General features: G+C 56.0%; 10 protein-coding genes across 10 annotated transcripts; 6 read left to right on the top strand and 4 right to left on the bottom strand.

Moving 5' to 3' along the window:
- Positions 1 to 512: 512 nt before the first annotated feature.
- On the bottom strand, positions 513 to 2,016 carry L226DRAFT_570473 (DUF1295-domain-containing protein; the record flags this gene model as incomplete). The annotated part of the gene is made up of 10 exons (XM_067684440.1): positions 513 to 792; positions 843 to 962; positions 1,018 to 1,061; positions 1,125 to 1,333; positions 1,389 to 1,400; positions 1,460 to 1,540; positions 1,606 to 1,695; positions 1,749 to 1,769; positions 1,831 to 1,858; positions 1,912 to 2,016. The coding sequence occupies 10 exons, from the start codon at positions 2,014 to 2,016 to the stop codon at positions 513 to 515; spliced, it is 990 nt and encodes a 329-aa protein (XP_067536015.1).
- A 257-nt stretch (positions 2,017 to 2,273) lies between these two features.
- On the top strand, positions 2,274 to 4,349 carry L226DRAFT_612491 (alpha/beta-hydrolase; the record flags this gene model as incomplete). Its single annotated transcript, XM_067686402.1, has 4 exons — positions 2,274 to 2,845; positions 2,958 to 3,148; positions 3,197 to 3,638; positions 3,691 to 4,349. The coding sequence occupies exons 1-4, from the start codon at positions 2,434 to 2,436 to the stop codon at positions 4,347 to 4,349; spliced, it is 1,704 nt and encodes a 567-aa protein (XP_067536014.1). The 5' UTR covers positions 2,274 to 2,433.
- Positions 4,350 to 4,690: 341 nt separating this feature from the next.
- L226DRAFT_552594 (uncharacterized protein) lies at positions 4,691 to 6,990 on the top strand. Its single transcript, XM_067682874.1, has 4 exons — positions 4,691 to 4,732; positions 4,812 to 4,897; positions 4,966 to 6,477; positions 6,535 to 6,990. The coding sequence occupies exons 3-4, from the start codon at positions 4,968 to 4,970 to the stop codon at positions 6,639 to 6,641; spliced, it is 1,617 nt and encodes a 538-aa protein (XP_067536013.1). The 5' UTR covers positions 4,691 to 4,732; positions 4,812 to 4,897; positions 4,966 to 4,967; the 3' UTR covers positions 6,642 to 6,990.
- On the bottom strand, positions 6,879 to 7,508 carry L226DRAFT_570470 (uncharacterized protein; the record flags this gene model as incomplete). The annotated part of the gene is made up of 3 exons (XM_067684439.1): positions 6,879 to 7,154; positions 7,232 to 7,413; positions 7,478 to 7,508. The coding sequence occupies 3 exons, from the start codon at positions 7,506 to 7,508 to the stop codon at positions 6,879 to 6,881; spliced, it is 489 nt and encodes a 162-aa protein (XP_067536012.1).
- Positions 7,509 to 8,032: 524 nt separating this feature from the next.
- On the bottom strand, positions 8,033 to 10,508 carry L226DRAFT_612489 (Smarcc1 protein). The gene is made up of 2 exons (XM_067686401.1): positions 9,802 to 10,508; positions 8,033 to 9,740 (listed from the first exon to the last, which is right to left on the bottom strand). The coding sequence occupies exons 1-2, from the start codon at positions 10,480 to 10,482 to the stop codon at positions 8,259 to 8,261; spliced, it is 2,163 nt and encodes a 720-aa protein (XP_067536011.1). The 5' UTR covers positions 10,483 to 10,508; the 3' UTR covers positions 8,033 to 8,258.
- Positions 10,509 to 10,559: 51 nt separating this feature from the next.
- L226DRAFT_612488 (uncharacterized protein) lies at positions 10,560 to 13,452 on the top strand. Its single transcript, XM_067686400.1, has 3 exons — positions 10,560 to 11,665; positions 11,719 to 12,986; positions 13,057 to 13,452. Exons 1-3 carry the CDS (start codon positions 10,661 to 10,663, stop codon positions 13,058 to 13,060), a joined length of 2,277 nt encoding a protein of 758 aa, XP_067536010.1. The 5' UTR covers positions 10,560 to 10,660; the 3' UTR covers positions 13,061 to 13,452.
- A 631-nt stretch (positions 13,453 to 14,083) lies between these two features.
- On the top strand, positions 14,084 to 16,905 carry L226DRAFT_44520 (cytochrome P450). Its single transcript, XM_067674877.1, has 14 exons — positions 14,084 to 14,528; positions 14,585 to 14,682; positions 14,739 to 14,830; positions 14,892 to 14,935; positions 14,994 to 15,091; positions 15,150 to 15,325; positions 15,376 to 15,614; positions 15,669 to 15,735; positions 15,788 to 15,982; positions 16,038 to 16,067; positions 16,122 to 16,355; positions 16,423 to 16,455; positions 16,523 to 16,551; positions 16,618 to 16,905. The coding sequence occupies exons 1-14, from the start codon at positions 14,405 to 14,407 to the stop codon at positions 16,788 to 16,790; spliced, it is 1,632 nt and encodes a 543-aa protein (XP_067536009.1). The 5' UTR covers positions 14,084 to 14,404; the 3' UTR covers positions 16,791 to 16,905.
- Positions 16,906 to 17,153: 248 nt separating this feature from the next.
- L226DRAFT_534348 (kinase-like protein) lies at positions 17,154 to 19,115 on the bottom strand. The gene is made up of 4 exons (XM_067680647.1): positions 18,876 to 19,115; positions 18,689 to 18,824; positions 18,325 to 18,639; positions 17,154 to 18,263 (listed from the first exon to the last, which is right to left on the bottom strand). The coding sequence occupies exons 1-4, from the start codon at positions 18,965 to 18,967 to the stop codon at positions 17,343 to 17,345; spliced, it is 1,464 nt and encodes a 487-aa protein (XP_067536008.1). The 5' UTR covers positions 18,968 to 19,115; the 3' UTR covers positions 17,154 to 17,342.
- A 1,102-nt stretch (positions 19,116 to 20,217) lies between these two features.
- L226DRAFT_534345 (uncharacterized protein) lies at positions 20,218 to 21,493 on the top strand. Its single transcript, XM_067680646.1, has one exon. It carries the CDS (start codon positions 20,262 to 20,264, stop codon positions 21,303 to 21,305), a length of 1,044 nt encoding a protein of 347 aa, XP_067536007.1. The 5' UTR covers positions 20,218 to 20,261; the 3' UTR covers positions 21,306 to 21,493.
- Positions 21,494 to 21,613: 120 nt separating this feature from the next.
- On the top strand, positions 21,614 to 23,340 carry L226DRAFT_534344 (Formyltransferase). The gene is made up of 8 exons (XM_067680645.1): positions 21,614 to 21,791; positions 21,849 to 21,923; positions 21,975 to 22,057; positions 22,116 to 22,409; positions 22,463 to 22,564; positions 22,623 to 22,757; positions 22,808 to 22,990; positions 23,045 to 23,340. The coding sequence occupies exons 1-8, from the start codon at positions 21,680 to 21,682 to the stop codon at positions 23,174 to 23,176; spliced, it is 1,116 nt and encodes a 371-aa protein (XP_067536006.1). The 5' UTR covers positions 21,614 to 21,679; the 3' UTR covers positions 23,177 to 23,340.
- Positions 23,341 to 23,646: the final 306 nt, after the last annotated feature.

Below are 23,646 nucleotides of genomic sequence, written 5' to 3'. Positions count from 1 at the left end.
TGGAGCGAAAATCCTGTAAGATGTCAGAGTCTGTGATCTCATGACGCATGCCCCGGCGTTCGTTTGCACATCAGCAGGTCATGGATGGGCTTCCCTGTATCCGCAATATCAACTGTCGATAGACAGCAAGCAGGAATTGAACTGCGCGAAGGCGAACCATAAGCATGCAAGCGCCAGATGTCCCGTTGAGCGTTACATTTGATGAAACTTACGTCAATAGGTCTATGAAGGACAAGTGTATAGTCGGAGTTTCTGCCAGTCAGTACTTCAGTCACTTTCCCGACCGGACCCAGATGATGTATTCCGAGATGCTCGAGGTCCCGATTATGGTGGTTGGCCTTCCGAGATGATGAAATATTTCGGCATGCCAGGTCTGCAACCTATCCTTGCCTTGAGGGCCCGCCTGCAGGATGCTCTGAGAGCGCCGACCGCTCGTCCGATCACGGGGCGCACGCAGACCTGAGGCCGATACGATTGCATGATGACTCGGGATAAGTTACAAGCTGTCAGTGTCATGACGCCGTCCCCGGCGTCCACTCATACATCGGCAGTTCGAGGAGGAATGTCCTCTTGATCCACATTGGCAGCGCCCGGTACATCGTCGGCGGAAGCGGAACCAAGATGGACGTCTGCGCGCGATACGTCTGGTAGTTGACCCATGCGCCGTTGGCAGGCTGACGCTCGTGATAGTCATGCCCGTCATCGGAGCCGTCATCGGGGTACGCCATCTTGTAGAACTTCTGCGCGGTGGGCTTCTCGGCTGTGGGTACTCCAGATGCGAAGAGCAGCAACCTGCGCGTGTGGAGATTAGTACAAAAGGAGTTGAGGATGTTCAGACGTACAGCATGGTGAGTAGCGGTGACACAAGAGAACCGAGTTGCGCCGAGCGAGCGTCGGAGCTGTGAACACCTCCCAACGCCGGAGCGACCGTCAGAGTCCAGATTCCCCACCAGCACATGATTCTGGGCGTCAAGATGAGCTGCATCGTTAGCACGGAAAGTTCGAATTGACACTTACTCGCCGAAGTATGGCGGGTGACGGGACCACCCCCACAATCCAACCTACACGTGCGTCAAATCAGCACAAGCGTAGATGCTTGAGAGTAGCCCTCCTGTAAGGCTTACATTGGCAGGCTTTTCCTTGGGAGGGCCAGACGCCTTGTATTGGAACTTCTGCCAGTCCGCGATGGTTTCGACGACCCAGCCGACAACCCAGATGATGACACCCAGGATGTCGCTGGCCGTTCCAAAGGCCGGAGGCTGGCCGCTTGACACGCCGGGGGAGTTCAAGATAACCACCGGAAGAGATACAATCCAGACCCAGAGGATTTGACCTGTATCGAGTCTGAGTCTCGGCTAGGTGCAACTACTAGCATAGGCGCCACTCACCGACCCAGAAAGCTAGATGGACGGACAAAGTCAGCTAGCGACGGGGTAGATCAGAGGGTCTTTCGACGTACCGAAGAACTTGAAGAAATGCGACCTGATGTCATCAAAGCGGCTGTCACTTCCCATCTTGAGTACACGGTACAAGAGGAATCCTGCGATCGTCATGAGAGAGCTGCGCAGATATACGTCGACCACGGATGCAATGGCAATCGCCCACCTGCCAGACGGGCAGCCCAAACCATTACGAACACACTTGCTAAGACATTCCGTGTGTTGAACTCCTGTCCCAGCAGGAGCGTAAGAAGTGCTAAGGTTGACGTATCAGTGGATATATGCGCCTACAAAACCAACTCTACGTACCGAGGATAAAGAAGTTGGACCCTGTCAGAACACACGTCAATGTTCCGGTGGTCAAATGCAATGTCAAGCTTAGGATGCTTACCTCCAGTAAAGTCTGTAATCTTGTCGAACTGCGGAAGTATATGCGGTAAGTATCAGAATAATCCACAAGCCCTTGGCCCACCTGGAACGTCCAAGCTATGGCGAAACCGGTGAGTTGGTAGCCAACAGTAACCAGCAGCGTTATAGCCAGATAATACTTGTCCAGAACGTTAACCGGAGAGCCCATGGTGGGCGGGACACGGACAAAGGGGAGAGTGGGCAAGAAACGACGATGGGAGCCTTATATATGCGTGCGCATGTCTGACAGTCTTGGGAGAAGCCACGGCCTGCGATCGCGACGGTCACGATCGCAAGCGACAAGGCAGCGACTGATCGTGACGCGCCCGCGTTGTTTACACGTATTTGTGTTGTGGCTGCTCGGGCGCTCAAGGGGCTAGAGTGACGTCAATCAACATCTTGCGTGCACTCAGGCTCTAGAGGGATATTTAGGTCTGCGCCTAGAATGCCCCACGCACGCTCCCATCCTTTCTCGACGACGTCCACGACGTCCTTGACGATACCTCTCACATCCTCGGCGACGCTCTCAGCGCTCTCGACAACATCACTCACGGTCTCTACTTGACGACACTGTCTACATACCACCATGCCACCTCCCCAGAAACGCCATGCATACCAGGCGGAGATGCCCTTTGCCAGAGAACCTCTCAAGTCGATATATGTAACGCAGCGACTTTTCACGTCTCTGGTGATGTGCATCTGGTGGACCATATACTACGGCCTCCTACCACGGCGCTATCGTCCAAGGCCGTCGTGGACCATCAAATGTTGTATCTCTGTCAACTTCATGCGCCGCATATACAAGGTGACGGAGCTCGCTGGCGTGACCTGGGGCACACGCCATCCGGACGAAGAATGCGACAACAAGGCTCTCAAGCACACCCGCTTCGAATGGGTCGACCCGGTGCCGGAGGAGCTACGAACAGGCATCATCGCCGACCCCCAGGTTCCGTTCAAGCGCGTGGGATGTTTTGTGTGGCCAAAGGAGCGGCCCAAAAGTGAGTACCCGCGTTCCTTCCAAATCCCCGACCCAGGAGCTGGAGCAGGATCGCACACGTTTGTGAACTCACATACCTCTTCTACTCGTGGTACTGACGTCGGGCTCTGTAGTCATTCCCGCTTGCGTTGACGATAAGAACGGTTCGACGCAGTCCAATGACGGCCTCATGGATGGTGGAGAGTTTGAAGCTGCCGCTGGCCAAGTGCCCCTCATCGGTATCTTCTTGCACGGCGGAGGATATTGCCACATGTCTGCGCACGAAAAGTCATCAACATCGAAGATTCCTGCTCGTCTCATGAAGGTATGTCCTCAGTCGTCCTCGAACGAACTGAGACTCAGGCGCCTGCAGGACAAGGCGTTCACCGAGATACACGCGGTGGAGTATCGCCTCCTCCAACATGCGCCCTTCCCCGCCGCTGTCCAGGATGCCGCCGCCGTATATGCGCACATCGTCAATCGTCACCAGCGGCGCCTCCGAAAAAGCCCCGCATCGGACCAGACGGCTAGCGCGCGGCCCGAAGAGGACAACGATGAGCCTGGAGTCGCTGCTGTGATCGACTACCTCGGCGTGAGCAATCAGAGCTATCGAGAACGGACTAAGAATAGGAAAGCCAACGCGGAGGTGCACGCCCGCGTCGCCGAAGCTTCAGCCAACCTGAACTGCAAGATAGTCCTCATTGGCGACAGTGCTGGTGGCAACCTCGTGCTTGCTCTTGCCCGCTGGATCCGAGACGAAGGTGTACTGCCGCCGCCAGACGGCCTCCTTCTTCTCTCCCCTTCATGCGACCCATGTGAGTCTTGCGGCTGCTAACGACCTTCTCATCACTGACCACCATCTGTCAGCGCATGCATTCCCGGAAGCACCGTCGTCATATATCCCGCGTCCGCACGCCGAGACCGATTACCTTGTCGATACCCCGGAACCTCGCGCTCTTCTTCAACGTACCTTCCTTGGCCACAACCCCGTCGAGACAATGCACAGTCCCTACGTCAGCCCTGCGTCCATGCGTGTCCTATCCGCCTTCTACGGCGACGCGTTCGCTGCAAGTGTTTCCGACCTCACCATCGCACAGCTTAACGAGGAGCACCGTCAGTACCTCCGCACGATGGCCTCCGCCCCTGCGACGCCGGTCCCCTCCACGCCGCTTGTCAATGGTAACGGCAATGGCAACGGCAACGGCGCCCCGCTCGTGCTCGGACCCCCGGAGGCGACCTGCGAGCCCCAGCGTAGTCCGACGTCGCTCCAGTTCCCGATTATCGCCTCTCCCCGCGGCCTGAGCCTATTCTCGGAGTTCCCGAAGGTGTGCGTCGTGCTCGGCGACGCAGAGCGGCTCGAGCGCGAGGTCATGAAACTCGTAGGGGCGATGGAGCGGGACGGGACGGAGGTGCATACGATCTGGGTGAAGGACGCGCCGCACGATGTATTGATGATGGGCTGGTGGGACGAGAAGGTGCGGGATGTGGTGTGGAAGCAGATTGAGGACTGGGTCGCGCAGGTGTGATTCATGGGTTCCTAGATGACAGTGAACTCATCGGGTTGTCTTTATATCCAGTGCCACGCGGCTTCCAAGATGTTGTCGAGTATACGTGGACACATGTAGATGATGCTGTATCATATACCTCCTGCTTTTGCTTCATTTTAAGCTTCCTCCTGAGTCCAACTTGTTTGAAGACACGAACCTAGGGCTGGGGCCGACGTTCTTGCATGAACAAGCTTCAAGGTGGGGTTTATGATGACGTAAGCAGTAATGTCTACTGCCCAAGCTTTGCCACTTAAACACCGTGGTGTTCTCGCGAATCCCCCCGAGCCTCCATGTCGATTTGAGATATGTATCGTTCCTTAGGTAAGTAAATCGAATAGACGGTGGGTGGCAGAAGCCTCTGAGTACGTATCAAATCCCATGCTGGGCATCTGCTGGTGAGAACAGACGAGATAAGCTGACTCAGCAAATGCACTGTGCCAGCTACCAACTCTGGTAACGCTCTCGAATCATCTTGACAGCCTGCACTCAAGCGTCAGAGGTGGATATATATACCGAAAATACTTAGAGTGAGTCTCCGCCACATGCTTCTGCTTGTGGTCGTCTTGCTCACGCTGCCAGTGCCACAAACCTTTAGGAATGTCGTTTCTTACCGACGAGGAGCGGCTACAGTACCGTGTCGAGCCTACGCCGGAGGTCGTCCGGGCTGCACGCGAGACGATATACCAACATGAACTCTCCATAGACGCAATAGAAGAGCGTATCCAGGGCCTGCTGAACCAAGTCCGGGACCTACGATACGAGCAGGCGAAGCACCGCGCAGCCATCGAGCGCTGCAGCGGCATCCTCACCCTCGCACGCCGTCTCCCCGGGGAGCTGCTCATCAAGATCTTCGGACACTGCGTCGAGGACGGGTGGACTCCCGCACCGCTTGTCGTTTCGCATGTCTGTTCCGCGTGGCGCAGGGCCGCACTGTCCCCGAAGGTGTGGTCGCACGTATACGTCCGGTGCGACGACGCGAACGTCCTCGACCGCACGCAGTTCTGGCTCAAGATGGCGGCAGGGGCGGACTTGCATGTCACCTTTGTGGTGTCGTGGCGAATCACGCAGAGGGAAATCAATCGGCTCATGGCCCTCCTGTCGACGAGGAGGGCGCAGTGGCGGTCGCTCAGGATCGAGGTGGACTCCGCGCAGCATGGAGAGTTCGTCCTTGCGCAGTGCCAGGGCACATTCCCAGAGCTGCGCGAGGTCAACATCAAGACATCTGCGTCGACTCCGGATGGCGATGACATCGACGGGGCCTCCGACCTTCTCCGCCTGGCCGACACATTCAGCGCGGAACGAGCACCGAGGTTGACTATGGTCTCCTATGCGTCTACCATCATCCCCGCGGTTCCTATCTTCCCCACCCATATCCGCCACCTCGACTTGCGGATCCAAGACAGCCTGAATCAACGGCCGCTCTCCGCCGCCTCTATCATTAGTATCTTGGAGCCCCTCACCGAGCTCCGGACGCTCACCCTCAGCATGCCCTTCATCTATCTGCACCCTTACGTCCCTGAGACAGAGGAGTCGTTCCGATTTGTCTCTCTGCCAAACCTTACCAGCCTGACTGTCTACGGGCCGACGGACCTGAACGAGCTCCTGCCGCACATCCACGCCCCGATCCTCCGGCACCTCCATCTCCGCTCACTCGAAGACCTCGGGTACCGTCAGCAGCCCGTCGGCCCCAGCCTCATGCAGTTCCTGGACTCCTCGACACCGCCTCTCGAGCTCTTGGAACTGCACGACATCGACCTCGCCCCGGAGACCTTTGCGGCGTGCTTCGTTGCCCTTCCGAACTTGCGCGAGTTGCGCCTGCACGAGTCGTCCATCTCCGACGCCACCGTGCAGTTGCTCAATGGCCCCCGCGGGCTCTGTCCGAGGCTCAGGAAGCTCGACTTCAGGTGGTGCGGGATGTTGCGTGGGCGTGCGCTGGTCGATCTGGTGCGCAGTCGGCTGGTCGTGGACGACCTTGCGGGGCCGGTGTCGGACCCCATTGAGGAGGTCGGGGTGATCAACTGCGCGTTTGTGCTGGAGGAGGACGTCCTAGACCTTGCCCGGATGACCGTGTGCCGGATCGTCACGAGAGATGCAGACGACTATTGTCGTGAGTGCGGCGTCTCGATGCAGTCCCGGCAGATAACTAATCAGAGATTGTCTGCAGGCTCGACGGGATGCTGCAGCAATGCTCGCTATAGAACTAGGTTGCGTCTGCGGCACATGGACGAGCTCGCAGGCCGCGACAAGAGGAATTTGCGGCTCGTTCTATAGAAGGATGAAGAGGCCTGAGAGGTGTTCGTGTTCATAGAGTGTGGGTATATTATACATGGACAACGACTTCGGAATCGATGACTACCGGATATATGTGCAGTACTACATAGCGCGACAACAAACTTGATAGACCTTACCTGACCAAACGAGAACAATACGACATGAACCTATACCGTGACCATCCGACTCGCAAGCAAACCACCCAGCGGTACGACCCAACCACCAACCACCGCCCATCTACCATACCGTCGACCACTCGGGGAAGTGGTCTCCAATGATCCTGACTTCGAGGTTTCCGGGGAGAAGACGCGTGAAGTCCTTGTTGGTGAGGCCTACGCGCAGAGCGGTGAGAGTCCTCGGCACGTCTTCCGTCATGAGGTCGGTCTGCGCGGGGCAGGGGTACCTTGCGAGGTCGTGTCTTCCGTCGCACTTGAACTCGATGCAGAGCCGCAGCTTCTCGACGGTCGCGCAGTGCGGGAGGATGCGTTTCTCGAAGCTCGAGGCGAGGGCGTTCTGACGGACAGCGGGCGTGCGCCATGCTCCTAGTGAGCATGCCGTTGTATGGGGATGGGAACAGAGAGGATACTCACGATGGCGGTCTGCAGCACCCCTTCGTCCAGCCTCTCGTACGCGTTGTACCCGATCTTGACGAAGATGTTTACCTTTGTCTTTCCAGCCAGGCGACGCCTCAAAGCGATCATTCCATCGTGGGTAGGGTTGCAAACAGTTCCGGACGGAGTGATGGAAGCCTCCGTGGGGGACGGGGCGTTGGCTGGTGTGGGGTGAGTACGAGGTGGTTGGGGAAGAAGACACTGGCAACCACGAGGAGGACTCACTGATGCAAACAAACGGTATCGGGGCCGACATGCTTGCCTGCTTTTGTGATAGACTGATAGCTTAGGGGTATAGGGGTAGGGTCTGGGCCACAAGAACTAGCAAAGCGAGGGTTGGTTGGACCAAAGGTGGTTGCGTGTGGGAGTTTGTCAGGCGGCCCCGTTTTGAGGGCGGTCGTGTCAATTCGAGCTCCGCCCACATTCCGCCAAACCACCTTCGTCGTCCTATCACGACACATTGCCATGGGTTACCGGTTAATCCCGTCGCCAGCAATTATATGGCCTTCTTCTGAGCGAATCCCGAGGAGGGCCTGGCCTGACCTGGAGCAATCACCGCAATCGATCATTCTTCGTCTGACTTCATGCAACATGGAGGGTCATTCTAATACTGCATCGACCACCAACGGGCACTGATGCTTTTCTCTCTGTGGGTGCTTTCCGATGGTTAGCTCCGCATATCCACGTAACCACTCACCTTCTTGGTCACACAAAGCTACGCCAAGCGCCCTCTTTGCAGCGCCTTGTGACGCGCTTGAACTGCTGGCGGTGAAGCGGTCAAGTCCAAGTCGAATATCTGCATACCAGAGCAGAGTAGAAGGACAGAGCTATAGTACGGAATACGGAGCAAACATCGCTTCAATGATCTAACCACTACAACAAATTAACTCATATTCTCACAATGAAGAATTTACACGTACGTACGGAAACAGCAATATCGGATAGCGAGATAGAGAATATAGCCTGAGTGTGTTCGAGTCCGCTAGAGTTGCCCACAGCATCACCTTCAGCTGAGCTGCGCGACGTTCGCGCCCTCGCCGATCGGCCCCATGTCACCCTCCATAGGCATGCCAGCCTGCACCTCGCTGACCTTCGTGCCCTGCCCGCTCGTGAGGCCCGCCTGCGCTTGGGAGACAGCCGCCGCCAACCCCGAACCAGGCGTGCTGCTGTGCTTCGCGAGCTCGCTCTTGACGTGCTCAAGCATGCGCTTCAGGTTGACGCGCTCGTTCACCAGAGCCATGCGCGCGGTCTCGAGGCTCTTGCGCTCCTCCTCGAGCAGCTCCTCGAGCTCCTCGAACTGCGCCGTCTTGAGCTCGAGCTTCGTGAGCGTGAGCTTGATGAGCGACGCGAGGGTGGTCCGGATCTGTGCGTCCTCCGCGTCCGCGAGCGCTCCAGCGGCCTTCGATGCGGACTTGAGAGCGAGGTCGGCTGCGCGGACGACGCGCGAATGGGGAATTGTCTTCGCCACCTTCGCCGCCACCGCATTGCCGCCAGCCTGACCGTCGACTTGCATCTCGTCCCCCTGAGCCTCAGCGGAGGGTTCAGCATCGGCGGTGGCCTCGGCTTCCTTGGGCTTATCCTCCTCCATGTTCTCATCCTTCTTCTCGCCCTCGGTAGCATTCTCACCGTCTTTTTTCTCTTCAGCGATCTCCTCCTCCTTCTTCTCCCCGTCTGTTAGTTCGTGCAACGCGGTCTTTGCGGCCTCCGCCGCGACGCCCGGGTTTATCACGCCTGCGAGGAAAGCGACCACACTCATCACGGGATTGTCGGCTTGCTCGAACGGCACTCGAGCGAAGCGAAGAGGACCCATGTCTCCCTCCGCGGCGATATACGGGTCCTCAATGGGCAATTGTAGGAACTTCCGGATGCATTGCTGCGCGCTCCGCGTACCCACGTGCTCCTCGATGGCAGACCAGTCGTCATCATACAGCTCGACGCCCTCCAGCAGGAGTAGGATCTCCTGGTCTGACCAGTCATCATCAGCACCGGTGCCAAGGGCTTGGTGGACACCATTGGCGCCCGTTGCGGAGGTAAGCTTGACGAAGTCGCCACTGAACATGTGAGAGGGAAAGCGGCCGTCGAGGTAGCATGGGGGACACAACTCGAAGTTCTTCGTCTTCAGGGAGTGGTACCGAACCGATGTGCAGTCTACGCCGCAAGTATCGCACTGGTATTTGATAGTCGGTGCGTTGTCTCCGCTGACGCCGTTTGGCGCGGATGCGCCATTGATGAGGGAGGACGCCTCTTGTGAAGAGATGGGGCGAGAAGACTTGGCGGAAGTCTGGTAGATGGAAGAACGGAGCTCGAGAGACGCGGGAGTAGGGGTGCCGCTTGTCTTCGTGACACCATTGGCAGCTGTCTGCGCGTTAGGTTGCTTTGGCCGGGTACCAGGGTGGAGAGACTGAAGACCACGGGGGGTGTCGAGGATGACGCGGAAGTGGCCAGTGAAAGGGGGTGCAAGGGCAGCAGGACGCTGGTCGGGATCAATCTAAACAGAGTTTACGCTATTCACGCGTCTGTTCTCCTGGTCTATGCGGCAGAAAACTCACCTGGTAGTTTATGAGACCCCATTGTTCGAGGAACGCGTGCACCCGCATGATGGCACACACATCTCCGGCGAGATTCCTACGGCAAGCAGTCACGGTAAGGTACTCGGATGGTCGCAGGCGGTAGGTGTTGACCATGAAGTCGCGGTAGTCCTTGTATATGGCAGGGGTCTTTGACCGGTGTCGTGAGTTGAAGAACTCGGGGAGGGCGCGTCGTTCAACGGGGTGAATTTTGGCCATGTCGAACCACGCAGCGTAGGAGGGGATCACAACTTCGTGTGTCTGCGCTGCGAGGTACTTGCGAGCTTGTTCTTCAAGCCGTAGTCGCGTGGCCTCGAGCTGGGCGGGGTCTTCGTCGTCGTTGTCCTCCCCCGACTCCGCCTCCTCGTCTGCCGCGTCCCCACCCTCAGCCATCGACACATCTCCACTGTCATCTCCTGCCTCCCCGTCTCCCTCCGCCTTGAGCAATCGCGCTGGCACCGCGCTGGCGGGCTCTGTGGATGTCCCTGTGGGCACGGGTGGTAGGTTGCCGATGTCGCCACCTTGAATTGGTTCCAGTTCGCTGCGCTTGCCTGCCGCGTTTTCGGGGTCAACTGGGGTAACTCCCTGGTTCACGGTCAACCTGATGCGTTTTGCCTCCGACGAGCTTGGAGCCGGTGACGCGGTGCGTTTTGGCGAAGACATGTCGGAGATGGTGGTCGAGAACAGAGCCGTAGTACTGGTAAGCGCCCATGTGTTGTAAACTGTTCAGCGTCGAGCTGAGGGCGAGCTGCTCGTTTTCGTCGTTGACCTCTACGTCTTTCTCGGCCTCCAAAGCACCCACGGCGTCGACCACACTCAAGCAACACCCTGGAAGCTGTACATGGCATCATGGGTGCTTGCCCACCCGCCATGGCAGTCGCTCTCTCGCTTTCGTCTCCGCTTCGACGCGCTGGTCAGGGTGGGCGGGATGACTAGCAAGCAGTTCCTCAATACTCCTACGCTTTCGATGGATATGGAGACACCGATGATGAAGGAGATGAAGGCGTATCCCTACCCGTCGGTGAGCCCAGACGCGTCGCTTTTCGAGGAGCCCGACGAAAGCTACATCCACGCCGCGGGCTCGGCGGAGGAGTACGCTGCATCTTCACCTCTTGACCGCAATCGGACGTTACCTTGCTACACCCTTGAGCGACTGGCTCTTGGTGGGAAATACGAGGACGCGGACCATGTACACGCCGAGCTTGTCGAGCACGGTGTGAGGATTCGCCCGCATGCCGTCTACCACTTCATTGCCCGGAAGGTCCTCAGTGCGGACAACATCCCTTCCCAGGCTCGAGTCGATGCCTTTGTCAAGTGGTGGTCACTCGTTCCTTCAAAGGAGAAATGGGACTGTACTCGGTCGGTGGGCTTCATCCTGACGGAGACACTCCGGAAGGACGCGATACCGGACATACCTCTCATCGCTAGGTTCGCCCTCCTCGCCGCCTCCAAGGGGTATGCCAGTCAGGTCTCCGCGGATGTCATCAACATTCTGGCTCGGTTCGCCCCGCCGAGCTTCACCATCCAGTTTCTCGAACAGTTTTGCGTCACTACGTGGAACTACGAAACATCGCTACCGGATTACAAGAAGTCTCCGCAGAGGGCCGCGAAGGATCTGCTCGAAGTTCAGTTCCCTGCTTGGTACAGTTCCGCTGTCCGGACCTTCGCCTCAACTGGAGACTTCACGCCTGCAATGGCTGCTCTTCGGGTAGCATGCTCGCGCAAACTCTTCGTGACCCAGGGCACCTACATCCACCTGCTACGAAGGCTCGAGTTGGCGAAGGAGACAAAACACATCAAGACTTTGGAGTCTTTGTGGGAAGAACGGGCTCGCGTCGTCGGAGTGGTGAGTTACTTCGCGTTGTGCTTCGGTTACACACTTTGACCCGCAGATTACAGGAGTTGGATACGGCTCTTCCAGTCGTGACCATCAGAGAGATCCCCGTGCCTGCACATGACGATGTTGCCGCTGTCGCCGCATCTGCAAGGCAACTGAAGCAAGCCCTTCGTGACCGGAGCCCAGTCGCGGCCAGGAATCTCGCAGCTCTTCTCGGCGTATTCCTCGATATTGGACGCCTCAATCTTGTTCGGCGCATCCGGAGCCTGGCGTACCGCTCTGGATACAGCGCTATATCAACCTGGGCACTGGCCGAGATGATTTACTATCAGGCGTTCGGTCGCAAATCCCTCTCTGCCTTCCTCTCAGTCTTCGAACACCACTTCTACCTTGTCGGCGTTCCGCAAATCATCTTTGACCCAGTGCTTATATCCGAACATCGTCTCCGCATACCTCCCCTACACAAGCCCAAGGGTAACCTCTATCTGCTCGGCCCGCCTCCCACCCTGCGTCGCAGACTACAGCCCTCGCTTTATCACACGTACATGCTTTGGCGAACCGTCGTGCATGGTGTAAGACGGCCCGCGACACTCGTTCGTTTATATCGCAGTTTCTTTGAACAGGTCGCCGCATCTCGCAGGATACATGTGTCTCCAGCCCTCTTACCCCCACTTCTCTCACACAAGCGCGTCTTTGCTCGCCCTGCCCCGTCCCGTCCTTCAGCGGATGCTGAGTACATGAAACCCATCCCTCCGCATTCGGTTTACGATGTGCGTTTCTTCAACATCTTCATCACCATGTTCGCGCGGTTCCAGTTCTGGCCGTACCTCACGCGCGTCATCATCGACCTCCATCGCCTCGGATTTCACCGCGACGACGGCACGCAAAACGCTTTCATGCAACAATTGCGACTGTCAAGAGACATGCAGTCTGTCCATCGACTGCTCAACTACTGGGAGGATACTGTAGATCGGGCGTGCAAAGAGCTCAAGAACACCCAGTGGAAAGACGAGCCTACCGAACACTCCACGGAACCCGTCGTCGAGAAACCGGACCCAGAAACCATGAAGCGATATATATTGACCTTCTTTTACTTGGCTACCATTCGGCGATTGGTCCTTGATGGTCGTACGGATCATGCGCGCGAGGTCATCGAGCGCTTCACGCAGGCCGTACCAGGTAGGAAGAGCGACAGGCGCGCGGTACGAGCGGTGAAGAACGCAATGAAGGAGGTGGAAGCCTCCTCTATGACCTCAGCCGCAAAAGACGCCTCGTCAGGGTACGAGAATCCGGAGCTAGATACCGAATTGGGGGTTGTTCCTCTATATCAGTGAGTATCCGTGTCAATGGACAAGATGAGACGATCCAGTGTGCTCATCACGACTACATATCTGCTTCAGTTAGGACCACCACTGGTCTCCTATGACGAACACCATCCCTGCGCTCCTGAAGTCGAATCCCGACATCGGCGCACTGCTCGGCCATGCTGGCGTGGGTGCTGCCCGGCGACATGCACCGACCACGACGTTTTTCACTCCACCAATCGGAGACACGTACTGCCGTTCAAGCGGTTCTGCCTAGCACCGGCTGGCGTGTTCGGTATGTCCGCCGCGACTACCGTACGTCGTGGTGCTGACGACATACTGCGCACGATCACAATGTATCCCTACCAAACCTAGACGTACAAGACATGCATGCATAATGGTGAACCTGTTCCCGCCTTGTTGGCCGAGGTCTGGTTGTAATTATCCGGGATGCGTCGCTTCTCTGACCCCATCACGTAAACGCTTTCATTGCGTTGCGGCAATACCAGGCTGCACCCTCCGGCCTCTGCGATCTTCTTCCGTAATGACTGCTTCGGAGAAGAGCCACGGTTCCGACATTCAATTCACACTTCGCCTTCGTGAGAAGGCCCCTTATCGTTCTCCGCAAGGCACTATCGTAGCTGATGGTAATTGCTATATTCGAACTCTCCTTTGTGGCACCATCTGCGTGCATCGCGCGACCGGATTGCCTCCTCTCTGAACGCATCCTCTGGACGTTTTTCATCCAGGATATGCGTTCAGAGAGAGATGACTACAGGTCTCTCCAAGTTTGTAGGGTCCGAAGGATCGCACTGCCCAACAAAGTTTAAACAGGTGTTTACAGTCTGTTGAACCAGCCGATATGCACGGTACGCATACTTTACTGCTCTCGGTTGCCAATCAGCCCGCCTTAGAAAGTAACGAGTGCATATGCCTTGTTTAGCCCCGCTCCGCTGAAGAAGTCGCCCTCATTCGTTGTCATTCGCGACCATTTTGCGACCCCCCCAATCACGAACTCCCAGGTGGGCGTTCGCCGCTCGTTCAAAGTTCCCAACATCAGTCCCGCTTCCGGTCCACGTTTTGTGCATGGAATTCCGATGGGAGGGCTCAAGAATAGCTTCGGTTCGCCGTACTGCCTGGATCGTGCATGTGTCTCATTCGCGGAGATGAAAATACGGTGTCATCCGTGCTTCTATGGCCATCATTGCGGCTACGGTCTCTAGCGAAACAGTTCCGGGGCTGAACATTCCTGTACGGGCCATGTCATTCTCCCCGATCTGCCCTAGGACGCCCGCAGACAGTGGTCATCCGTTACGATGGGGCTTGCATGCACTCGCAAGGTTCCGTCACTCCGATCCGGCTTCGTATAAGAGCTCTGCAAGTCCGAGGCCGACCGTGACAGCATCCTCGGTCCTCTTCTCCCCTCACTCTTGGTAATATCGTCATGCTTGCTTATCTCCTGGTCGTTGGAGGCTTTCTGTGGGCGATATGGCAGCTCGTGCGTCCGTTGTTTGAGAGGTCGCCACTGGACATAGTTCCCGGCCCTCCCTCGAAGTCAATCGTATCCGGTACGTCGCCCTGCAATTCAGCATCTTGCTCCCCATCATACTCACCTTGATCTTAGGCAATCTGGAGCAGCTCTTCGATAGAGATGCATGGGGTTTCCACGATGAGTTGGGACAGAACTACGGTTCTGTCGTGAAGATTCATGCTGTACTTGGGGTCAGTCCACTTCATGCTGTCCCTTTCCCTCCTTCGAACTGAAGGATCCCGTCAAGCGAAAATGGCTATACGTTCTCGACCCGACTGCGTTGCGCAGCATCGTCCTTAAGGAGCAAGGAACGTACGATCAGATCCCATGGCTGATTGAGTAAGTTACTACACACACGGCTGCCTTTCAAATTGCTCCGCTAATCGGTTCCATAACGCAGGAGTACCCGCTTACTGCTGGGTGCAGGCATTCTAGGCGTTCTGGGTATGTTTGATCTGGCGGCACCAACCGACGTTACGACGCTGATCACTCGGACCCGTAGGCGAGGCACACAAGCGGCAGCGCAAGATGTTGACGCCTGTATTCTCGGAGAACAACCTCCGGAACCTGACTCCTGTGTTCTATGAAGTGGCAGACAGGGTACGTGACGGGAAGTATGCTGCCGTACACCGCTACATCGATTGACGAGTGCACGCAGCTTGTGAATGGCATCTCGCGACGCATCACCGGCGGAGCTACGGACTTGGACATGCTTGACTGGATGGGTCGTGCTGCCCTGGAGATCTTCGGGCAGGCGGGACTGGGCTATTCGTTTGATCCGCTCACCTCCGATGATGCATCTGACGCCTACACTCTGGCTGCGAAGAACTACTTGTGCGTCTTATGCGCTCAACGCTCTTCAATACGTACTGACAATGATACAGGCCGCTATCATTCACGCCGCTCATGGTAGCGATGCGCCAAACCAGCCCGACTCTGACCAAGCTTGGTCCGACATGGTTCCGTCGCTGGATGGTCGATCACCTCCCTTCCAAGCAGGTCCAGGACCTCAAGCATGTTGTTGACGTTCTATATGATACATCTACTCAGATTATCGAAGACAAGAAAGCTGCACTCGAGAAGGGAGAACTCGATGTCGGCAAAGACATCATCAGCATTCTTCGTAAGCGCATTCAACCGCTTTGACGAAGAGATGAAACTCAGCCGTCAACTCTAGTGAAGGCAAACATGACTGCCACTGCGGAGGACAGACTACCGGACGAGCAGATCAAAGGACAGATGAAGTGCGGCGATCTCAATGCAAGGCTGCCTGAAACTCACGCTCGATTCTCCTAGCATCATGCTGTTCGCCGCGACAGATACCACGTCTCACGTGATGGCTCAGGTCATCCAGCTCCTTTGTGAGCGACCTGATATCCAGGAGAAGGTGCGATTGGAAATCTTGGCGGCTCGTAATGGGCAGGATATCGCCTATGACCAGCTGCACGCACTCCCACTATTGGACGCCGTGTGTAAAGAGACCTTACGCTTGTGAGTACAATCTCAAATCCCAATTTGTTTGTCCCTGATCTTATGTTCTATTCAGACATCCTCCGACGCCGGTAGTGCTCCGCGAGTAAGCAGAACTTTTGGATGTGAATTATGTACTCGATTCGCTCACCTCACACAGAGCCTTCCAGGACGCAGCCCTCCCACTTGCCGAGCCTATCATTGGCTCCGACGGAACGGTGATTGACAGCATCCCAGTCCCAAAGGGAACCAACCTGCTCGTGGGCGTGCGGGCTTGCAACCGTAACAAAGCCCTTTGGGGAGAAGATGCGGAAGAATGGAAGCCGGAACGCTGGCTCAAGCCCCTACCCAAGGCGCTCGAGAATGCCAACATACCCGGCGTATACTCAAACATGTGCGTCATCCATGTCATGATTGCCCTTGCATACACCTAACGCTCCACACTCTTCCGGCTCCTGCAGGATGACCTTCGTGAGCGGTAATCGCTCATGCATGTAAGCGCACCTCTCGATCTCCAGATAGACTCTTATGATGCTGACCCGATGGTGATCTGGTATGTAGTGGTTTCAAGTTTGCGCAAATCGAGATGAGTACGTATCTCGATAATATCTCGGTTAGGTCGAAATACTGATAATCGACCTGGCGTTGCTTGGCAGAGGTCATCTTGTCCACGCTGCTCGCCAACTTCACCTTCGAACTTTGTGACAAACCAATTGTCTGGAACGTCTCTGCTATTACCTTCCCTTCCGTCAGCAAAGAGAGCGAGAAGCCAGAGATGTGGCTCAAGGTGGGAAGATATCGAGATCAGGGAAACAACTCGCTGGTATGATCGACTCCCCCTGCACACGCGTTGCTCCAGGACTATGTATCTGTCATTGTACATGTATCGCACCGATGTCGGAAACCGTGTCATGTATCACTAATACCATCGATTTCGCGGCTACTTGGCGGATTAGATACTGACTCACTGAACGTGGAAGTTGAGGCACGAACGCTTGGTCGGTCACAGTTGCGGCGCAGGGGCACAAGGCTAAGATGCATGAAAGATTTCGCCAACACCGATGTTTTGGAGCCGGCATTCACTGAATCGTACTACTGCTTCTTCCTCCTTATACTTCTCTAGTGCCCACTCCCGCACCGGCGAAATCCAAGCTGTCGATATGATTTAAATGTTGACGTTCAATTATTCGATGATGGGATCTCCAAACCAGTTGATAACGAACAGAATATGTATCGACTTTGTCAAGCCTGGAATCCCGCCAGAAGCACTCGCCGTGTGCTCATCATGTCCGCAACTAGCTCGCCTCGGACGGTTATGTACATGCTAATCTCCAGCCTCTTCTATGACAGCGCAGAGTCCAGATGGGCATCATGACGTCCATCACAGGCCAAGACTCGACAGTTCCCGTTCGAGCTCCTCCGGGCCAGGATCCGGCCACAGAGTGCCGAGAGTCATTGCCTCCTGACAAGCACATATATAGCGCTCCTGCTCTTCGTACGGCCCCGCAGCGAACTTGCGCGTCCACGTCCACAACTTCGGCTGCGGGTAGATGAGGGTCCTCTCGAGCATCCCATACACCTCGAACCACCGCGGGTACACACCCGCGCATCCGAAGTCGATTAGCCAGAGACGTTGATCATTTCCGAGGATAAGGTTGCGCAAGAAGAGGTCGCCGTGAGTGAAGACGAGCGACTCGGAGTCGTCGAACGCCTGTCCGCCGTACCGATATCTCTGCATCTGCTGGCTGACGCGCAGGCGTCCGTTCATCCAGTCGCGCAGCTCGGCGTACGAGAAGAAGGGGCCTGCTCGGCACTCCCCGAGAGCCGGAAGCTCGCATCGAATTGGACGAGAGAGGTCTTCAGTGATAGGTCCCGGGATCTGTTTGTCAATCTGTGGGGTGCGAATGCGACGCATCTGCTTGACGTAGTCGCGCAGAACGACTGAGACTTGGATCTTCTCCCAGGAAGTGAGATCATCCCAGCAGTGGTCCAGAGTCTCGCCGTGCACATACTCCATGACTAGGTATGATCTCGAGCCGTGCACGAAGAAGCGATACATTTCCGGAACTGGAATGCTCGTCTGCTGTCGCACGAGGGTCATTGCGGCGGCTTCCGGCGCATGTGCAGCGCCAAAGCCGCCGACCTTGACAAGTACGTTCTCGGCGAGAACATAAACCGGTCGAACCGGAAAGGTGCGGGTGACTGTAGTGTCTGTGAGATTAGGAGAATTCTGGCAGAGACGGACGATATCCTCATCCGATATCGCCATGATCTCCGCCCGAGACAGAGCTGGACGGGGAACCTGGAAAAGTCGTCGTCGTCGTCAGAGATACACCACAATTTGATGCGGCTGAGGTACCCACAAATGGACCACAACTAACGGCAAAGGCTCTTGAATGCCTCGGAACGGCGTTCATGGGGTCAGCATAGCATGTCGATAGTCCCCCATTCGGAGTTGCGGTAATCGTGACACCTGGGTAGAAGATCCTCAAGCTACCATCGTCGAACCACAGGCTCCTGGGGTTCATAGCAAATAACTGAGGGAATACGACGGACAACGGATCAGCGAAGACGTGATCGGGCTGCAATTGACCGATGTTGGTGGCTCCTTCGCTCGCGAAGACAGCCACTGTTGTGCCATAACGTTCCTTCAATCGAGCGATATCTCGCGCGAAGAACTGTGTAAATATATCAGAGACGGCACGTGTCGAAGAGCATTGCGCTCACCTCAACATCGCTCAAGCATCCTGCTATCAGCAGTAGGTCTGCATTGGAGATGATGCGGGACGCCGTCTGAAGTTGCTCTTCTTCCGATCCGCATCCATCCTCCGGCCCAAATATGCGCATCTGTTCTTCATTATACCTGCGAGGCGTGTCAGAACGACCTAGAGAATCAGCCGATATGAAACCGTACCTTCGGCGAGTAGATAGCTCAATCAGAAGGGGGTCTCTGTGAACCCGCTTTGAGACATCGCCATCCGATGATGGCACCTCCAACCCGAACATTGAGAAAAAATGCTCGATAGCGCGCTTGATTCTGCCGTCCCCATTGCAGGTGATGATGGTGAGGTACGATTCTACCGCAATGCTGTTTCTCACATGGGGAAGCGCAAAACTACCAAGGGCGAGATGAGCGTGGCTCAGCCCTGCTATGCTAATGCAGAGGTAAGTAAGCCATCGTATGGTCAAGCATTTGTGAACAACATCACGTACTCGGGCTGCGAATCTGACGCTTCGGACGTCGATTGCGCGTCATCTGGAGCTGACACGCCGTGAGGGTTATCTCCATCAGTCGTGAACTCAGAGCTTCGGACAGCTATTAGGTGAATAACGTTAGCAAGGTGTGTTTATACCGAGCCACCATGAAGCAGTACTTGTCTCTGAAGATAGATCTCCGCCAGCTAGCACAACAATGCGTTTCACATTCTCTAGCTTGCTCCTGACCAGGTCGAGAGCATTGACGGGGGAACGTCGCACCGGCTTCGCGTGGAGCTTTCGGGGATGCATGGAGGTGGAGGAGAGCGTGCAGCTTCAAGTTGGATAGACAGCGAAGATGGCCTCAAGCGTTCGGGGGCACTGAGATTGTGGGAAAATGTACTGAAAGCTGTGCAATTGTTAGCCGTGCCAGGGCGGCACTTCATCATGCGGCACTAAGGTACTAGTAGATTCTCTGAAGCCTTCTCTGCGTCTTTTGGGGCCTGTGCGCACCGCCTCCAGCGTTGTTCTTGCCGTTTCATATTAATCGACATCACAGCGGGCTCCGGCGACTGTCATGCGGGTGGTTTCCGAATATCACTAGAAGTCCTCCAACGTTGCCTCGAGGCCGCTATGTGAGCGCTGCTTCCTACTTGGCTCTCATGCGCGGGCCATTCGAAAGACCAGAAGGCTGATATGCAGGGTTCGGCACGAGCAAAATTCTGGACGGAATGGTGCATCAATCACAACGGCATACTAGTGATCCCGTTCTGTCCTAATGCTGTGTGAGACGGTCAGCTTGTCTTCCGAGGTCGCTTGAAGCGTATAATCGGATCCGGGATGCAGTCTGAGGTCTGGCAAGCTTTGACATATCCGCATCCCACAGTGCATGTCAAGAAGCAGAAGCATACAGTTCTACTCTATGAGCGCTGTTGTTTTTCACGAAGAGATGACTCCCGATATTGGTGGGCACACCTAACCTGAGGTGCTTTGAAGTACTCGCCGTTCGGATATAAGGCCGTCAAGCAGGAGGGCGTACGCTCATCCCCCCAACCCTCCACGCCTTCGCAGTTACCAATCCCACATCCCCGAATTACCTCTTGTCATGTCCGGCTCTCGACATGTGTTATCAGCAGGGCTGGCAGCCGGTATCACTCAGAGAAGGCATTCCCCTCCGACTCTCCAGGCTGGACGATATGTGACCGACCGAGATCTTTACAACTTCGACGACGTCGATCGCAACAATAAGTGGAATGCGATGGTCGTCGCGGTTCACGTCGTATGCACTTACGGGTCGCACGCTCCTGTTGGGTCGCACGCTCCTGTCGTCTCCACGCAAGTTGCACCCTACGGTCCTAGCGGAGTGTTCCCGGGAGCATTCGGCGCCGCCCGGCAGCCTTTTCCTCAGGCTGCTGGCTTTGCCCCTCCTGGGCCGGCCGCGCAGATGCCTCAAGCCTACCCACAACCTGCTCCGGCGGTGCAGGCTACTACTGCATATTCCCCCTATAGTAGTGGGTTGCAGCTCATGCCTCCCAACTTGCAGTCGTACGGCCAAGTGCCCACGCATCCCACCCAAGCGACGCCTACTGGCTACATGATGCCAGTGGGCGGACCATATGTACCCAACTGGCAGAATCCTGCGCCATCTACTCAGGGCGGATGGCCCGTCCCGCCTGTAACGGGGATGGGCGGGATGCCGGGGCCTCCTGCTGGGCCACCGACGAACGGACCCAGGTCGTTTCACTTCCGCTTGTTCTTCCAACTCGACACGGGAGACAGAGATGAGTCCGTTGAACTGCATGAAACAAGCCTGGGGAATAACCACAACAAGGCCATTGCCATCACGCGCCAGTACGCCATGACAGACAAAAACGTCTATGACAAGCACACGGTGAAAGTGGCCCAACCGTTCCCGCTGCACGCGATGAGAACAGTTGTGATCGACCAGAACAAGCTGCACCGTTATAGGTTCAAAGATGGGAAAGGTTGCGCGTATTGGTCGCTGAAGGTCATCCATGTCCTGGAGGCCGAGGGGTACCTGGAGCGTGGTGCGGAGCGTGACAGCAAGGATTTCTATCATCGTTGTGCTCAGCATAGGGGCAAACCGGACGAGCTGGCGCACGAACCTGTGCGCGGCACTTTCTTTTAAGTCGACGAGGAGGAGGAGGAGGAGGAGAACCATGTTCGGAAAGCTGGTGAACCAGCGGCGGTGACGGGAAGGCACCCAATAGTCGCCCAGGATCCATTCTGTAATGTAACACAAGTCTGCTAGTCGTACTATGTCTTCCTTTGTTTGTTTTTTTCCTTGCTGCTGTTATCGGGCACTGTACATAGAGCAACTGAGTAAAAATCTCTACTTACCAATGTAAATGAAAGATCGTTCGACTCCCGGGGCCACGTGATATGAGCACCCAAGGGGATTGGCGCCTCTTCCGAGCGTCCAGCGCGACCTCCTCAGCGACCATCGCCGACATGTATGTAGTGACATTACCTCTTCAACGTATTTCGCGTGCTTGCAGGAGAATGAACAGAATAGCTCGGCTCTATTCGTCCACGACAGACCCATTCAAAGTTCTATTCTTCGGGCGGGATGAGTTTTCGTGCCTCGTGCTGAAAGAGGTTCTCGCAGCGAAAGGTGCGTGTTCACTTCCGTCTTCAGCTTTATGTGCACGATGGCAACATAGAATTTTAGATGTTTGGAAAAGTATTCAAGTCGTGACACAACCAGATACAAAGACAGGTCGCCGAGGCTCGCAGTTGTCAATCTGTTAGTGGTCCTTCGTATACGCCCACTCTTCTAACAACAAACATAACGTAGCGCCGCTGAAACTCCTCGCAGAGGAAGCCAATGTTGATGTGCATACGATTCCGCATGTGCGCTCGGCATTCAGAACATGGAAGGTAGTATATCTGGACTTACGCCGAGTTCAGCCACGCGTTCTTACATGAAATTTTGCAGGCACCACCGCCGTTCTCATCTGAAGTGCTCTCAAATGCGTCGGGTATGCCCCCTCCGGAACATTTGCTGGTCACCGCGTCATTCGGGCGCATCCTCTCGAACTCGTTGCTCGGCATGTTCCTCCCCTCGCGACGGTTGAATGTCCATCCGTCTCTCCTTCCTGCCTATCGTGGCGCAGCCCCGATACAGCATGCCCTTATGGATGGCCAGAATGAGACCGGCGTGTGCGTCATTGAGATGACGGAGTGGAAGAAAGGGATCGACTCCGGCGCCATCTGGGCGTCAGAGCGAACGGTAAGGGCAACCCTTCGAATCGTGACGGATGAATTTTGAGTATCGCTTTGCAGCTAATACCTCAAAATGTGACGTTCCCCGCGCTGCGAGACACGCTCGCGAGGACTGGGGGACAACTGCTTGTCTCAGTCATGCGCGATATGCTCGCGGGAAAGGTAAGCTTCGGCCTCATCCAGTCCGAACTCACTAACTTGCCCATTTTCTCGACCACAGGATACTCGCGCCGCTCAAATCGACGACCCGAACGCCCCACGCGCACCTTTGATCACAGCCGACCACTCAATGGTCAACTTCGAGACGATGACTGCTTCACGGATTGCTATGATATATCGGGCGATCTCTCACCAGGTAGGCGCAACGGCACTATCCTCTTCTCCATATTTTGACCTTTCAATCAGAAACCGGTGGCGGCCGTGCTCAACAACGGTCGTACGCTTCAGCTACATAATCCGTCGGTTCTAGTTGACCAGCCGGCTGATCTCGAGAAAGCGCTCCCTGTAGAGGGAACCGGCATCTTCTACCCTCCCGAGCGCACTCTCATCATCCGCTGCGCAGAGGGCACGTATCTCAGCGTACCCGAGGTGCGTGCACCAGTTGTGGTTCTTCGGTACAAAGTTGACATGTGAAATGGATAGGTACGGCAGCAGGATAGGCACCTGTTGAAGGCTAAGGAGTGGTGGAATGGTGTGAAACCAGAGATGCGCTTGCATGGCGCGCCGGAGGGACCAGTGCACTTCCTCCCACCGACGTCGATGACTACCCATTGATTGAGCCGTGGGCCTCGGAAATTGACCTCTTTGGGTTGCTTTTAGCCCTCGTTTCTTGTGTACCCATTGCCCTAGCATGGATACAAAAGTGACGACCCTCGAGTTCTGAAGTTCGGACGGAATAATAGGTTCGTAACAGGTCCCCAGACTGGCCCAAACCCGGCGCGTCACTCGTTTCCATCAAGAATCATTCGGGCAGTGCTAACAGTGTCACAGCCTCCGCGACGTCTCTGAGCTCGATTATATCTCGTGTTGTGGCGATGATGCCTTCGGGAGCTCTATCGTCTTCTATCGTCTATGCATATACTGTATGCGCAGTGCAGGAGCCTTTCCACAGTGCACGTCAGGGTACGTCCACGCACCCTTGTACTCCCTGATACTTATGCCATCTATGCCATCCAGGCTGCACATTGCTGTATGACGCAGGTGCTAGGGTCTCGCGAACACACGTCAGCACAGTAGGCTCGGAC

This window comes from Lentinus tigrinus (genome assembly GCF_003813185.1).
Source record: "Lentinus tigrinus ALCF2SS1-7 unplaced genomic scaffold L226scaffold_10, whole genome shotgun sequence".
Classification (NCBI taxonomy): Eukaryota; Fungi; Basidiomycota; class Agaricomycetes; order Polyporales; family Polyporaceae; genus Lentinus; species Lentinus tigrinus.
Note: the sequence above shows the minus strand (reverse complement) of the source record. Positions and strands in the feature narration are given on the sequence as shown.

Excerpts from the sequence above, each read along its gene's own strand:
- L226DRAFT_534344 (XM_067680645.1), top strand. The coding sequence starts at position 21,680 with ATGAACAGAATAGCTCGGCTCTATTCGTCCACGACAGACCCATTCAAA. Across the intron at positions 21,792-21,848 it reads AGAGGTTCTCGCAGCGAAAG|ATGTTTGGAAAAGTATTCAA; the intron begins GTGCGTGTTCAC and ends ATAGAATTTTAG. Across the intron at positions 21,924-21,974 it reads AGGCTCGCAGTTGTCAATCT|CGCCGCTGAAACTCCTCGCA; the intron begins GTTAGTGGTCCT and ends AACATAACGTAG.
- L226DRAFT_612488 (XM_067686400.1), top strand. The coding sequence starts at position 10,661 with ATGGCATCATGGGTGCTTGCCCACCCGCCATGGCAGTCGCTCTCTCGC. Across the intron at positions 11,666-11,718 it reads GGGCTCGCGTCGTCGGAGTG|GAGTTGGATACGGCTCTTCC; the intron begins GTGAGTTACTTC and ends CGCAGATTACAG.
- L226DRAFT_534345 (XM_067680646.1), top strand. The coding sequence starts at position 20,262 with ATGTCCGGCTCTCGACATGTGTTATCAGCAGGGCTGGCAGCCGGTATC.
- L226DRAFT_44520 (XM_067674877.1), top strand. The coding sequence starts at position 14,405 with ATGCTTGCTTATCTCCTGGTCGTTGGAGGCTTTCTGTGGGCGATATGG. Across the intron at positions 15,326-15,375 it reads CTGGCTGCGAAGAACTACTT|GCCGCTATCATTCACGCCGC; the intron begins GTGCGTCTTATG and ends ACAATGATACAG. Across the intron at positions 16,552-16,617 it reads GTTTGCGCAAATCGAGATGA|AGGTCATCTTGTCCACGCTG; the intron begins GTACGTATCTCG and ends GTTGCTTGGCAG.
- L226DRAFT_534348 (XM_067680647.1), bottom strand. The coding sequence starts at position 18,967 with ATGTTCGGGTTGGAGGTGCCATCATCGGATGGCGATGTCTCAAAGCGG. Across the intron at positions 18,640-18,688 it reads GATGCTTGAGCGATGTTGAG|TTCTTCGCGCGAGATATCGC; the intron begins GTGAGCGCAATG and ends ATATTTACACAG. Across the intron at positions 18,264-18,324 it reads CCGTTAGTTGTGGTCCATTT|GTTCCCCGTCCAGCTCTGTC; the intron begins GTGGGTACCTCA and ends CGACTTTTCCAG.
- L226DRAFT_612489 (XM_067686401.1), bottom strand. The coding sequence starts at position 10,482 with ATGTCTTCGCCAAAACGCACCGCGTCACCGGCTCCAAGCTCGTCGGAG. Across the intron at positions 9,741-9,801 it reads GGGGTCTCATAAACTACCAG|ATTGATCCCGACCAGCGTCC; the intron begins GTGAGTTTTCTG and ends AACTCTGTTTAG.
- L226DRAFT_552594 (XM_067682874.1), top strand. The coding sequence starts at position 4,968 with ATGTCGTTTCTTACCGACGAGGAGCGGCTACAGTACCGTGTCGAGCCT. Across the intron at positions 6,478-6,534 it reads AGATGCAGACGACTATTGTC|GCTCGACGGGATGCTGCAGC; the intron begins GTGAGTGCGGCG and ends GATTGTCTGCAG.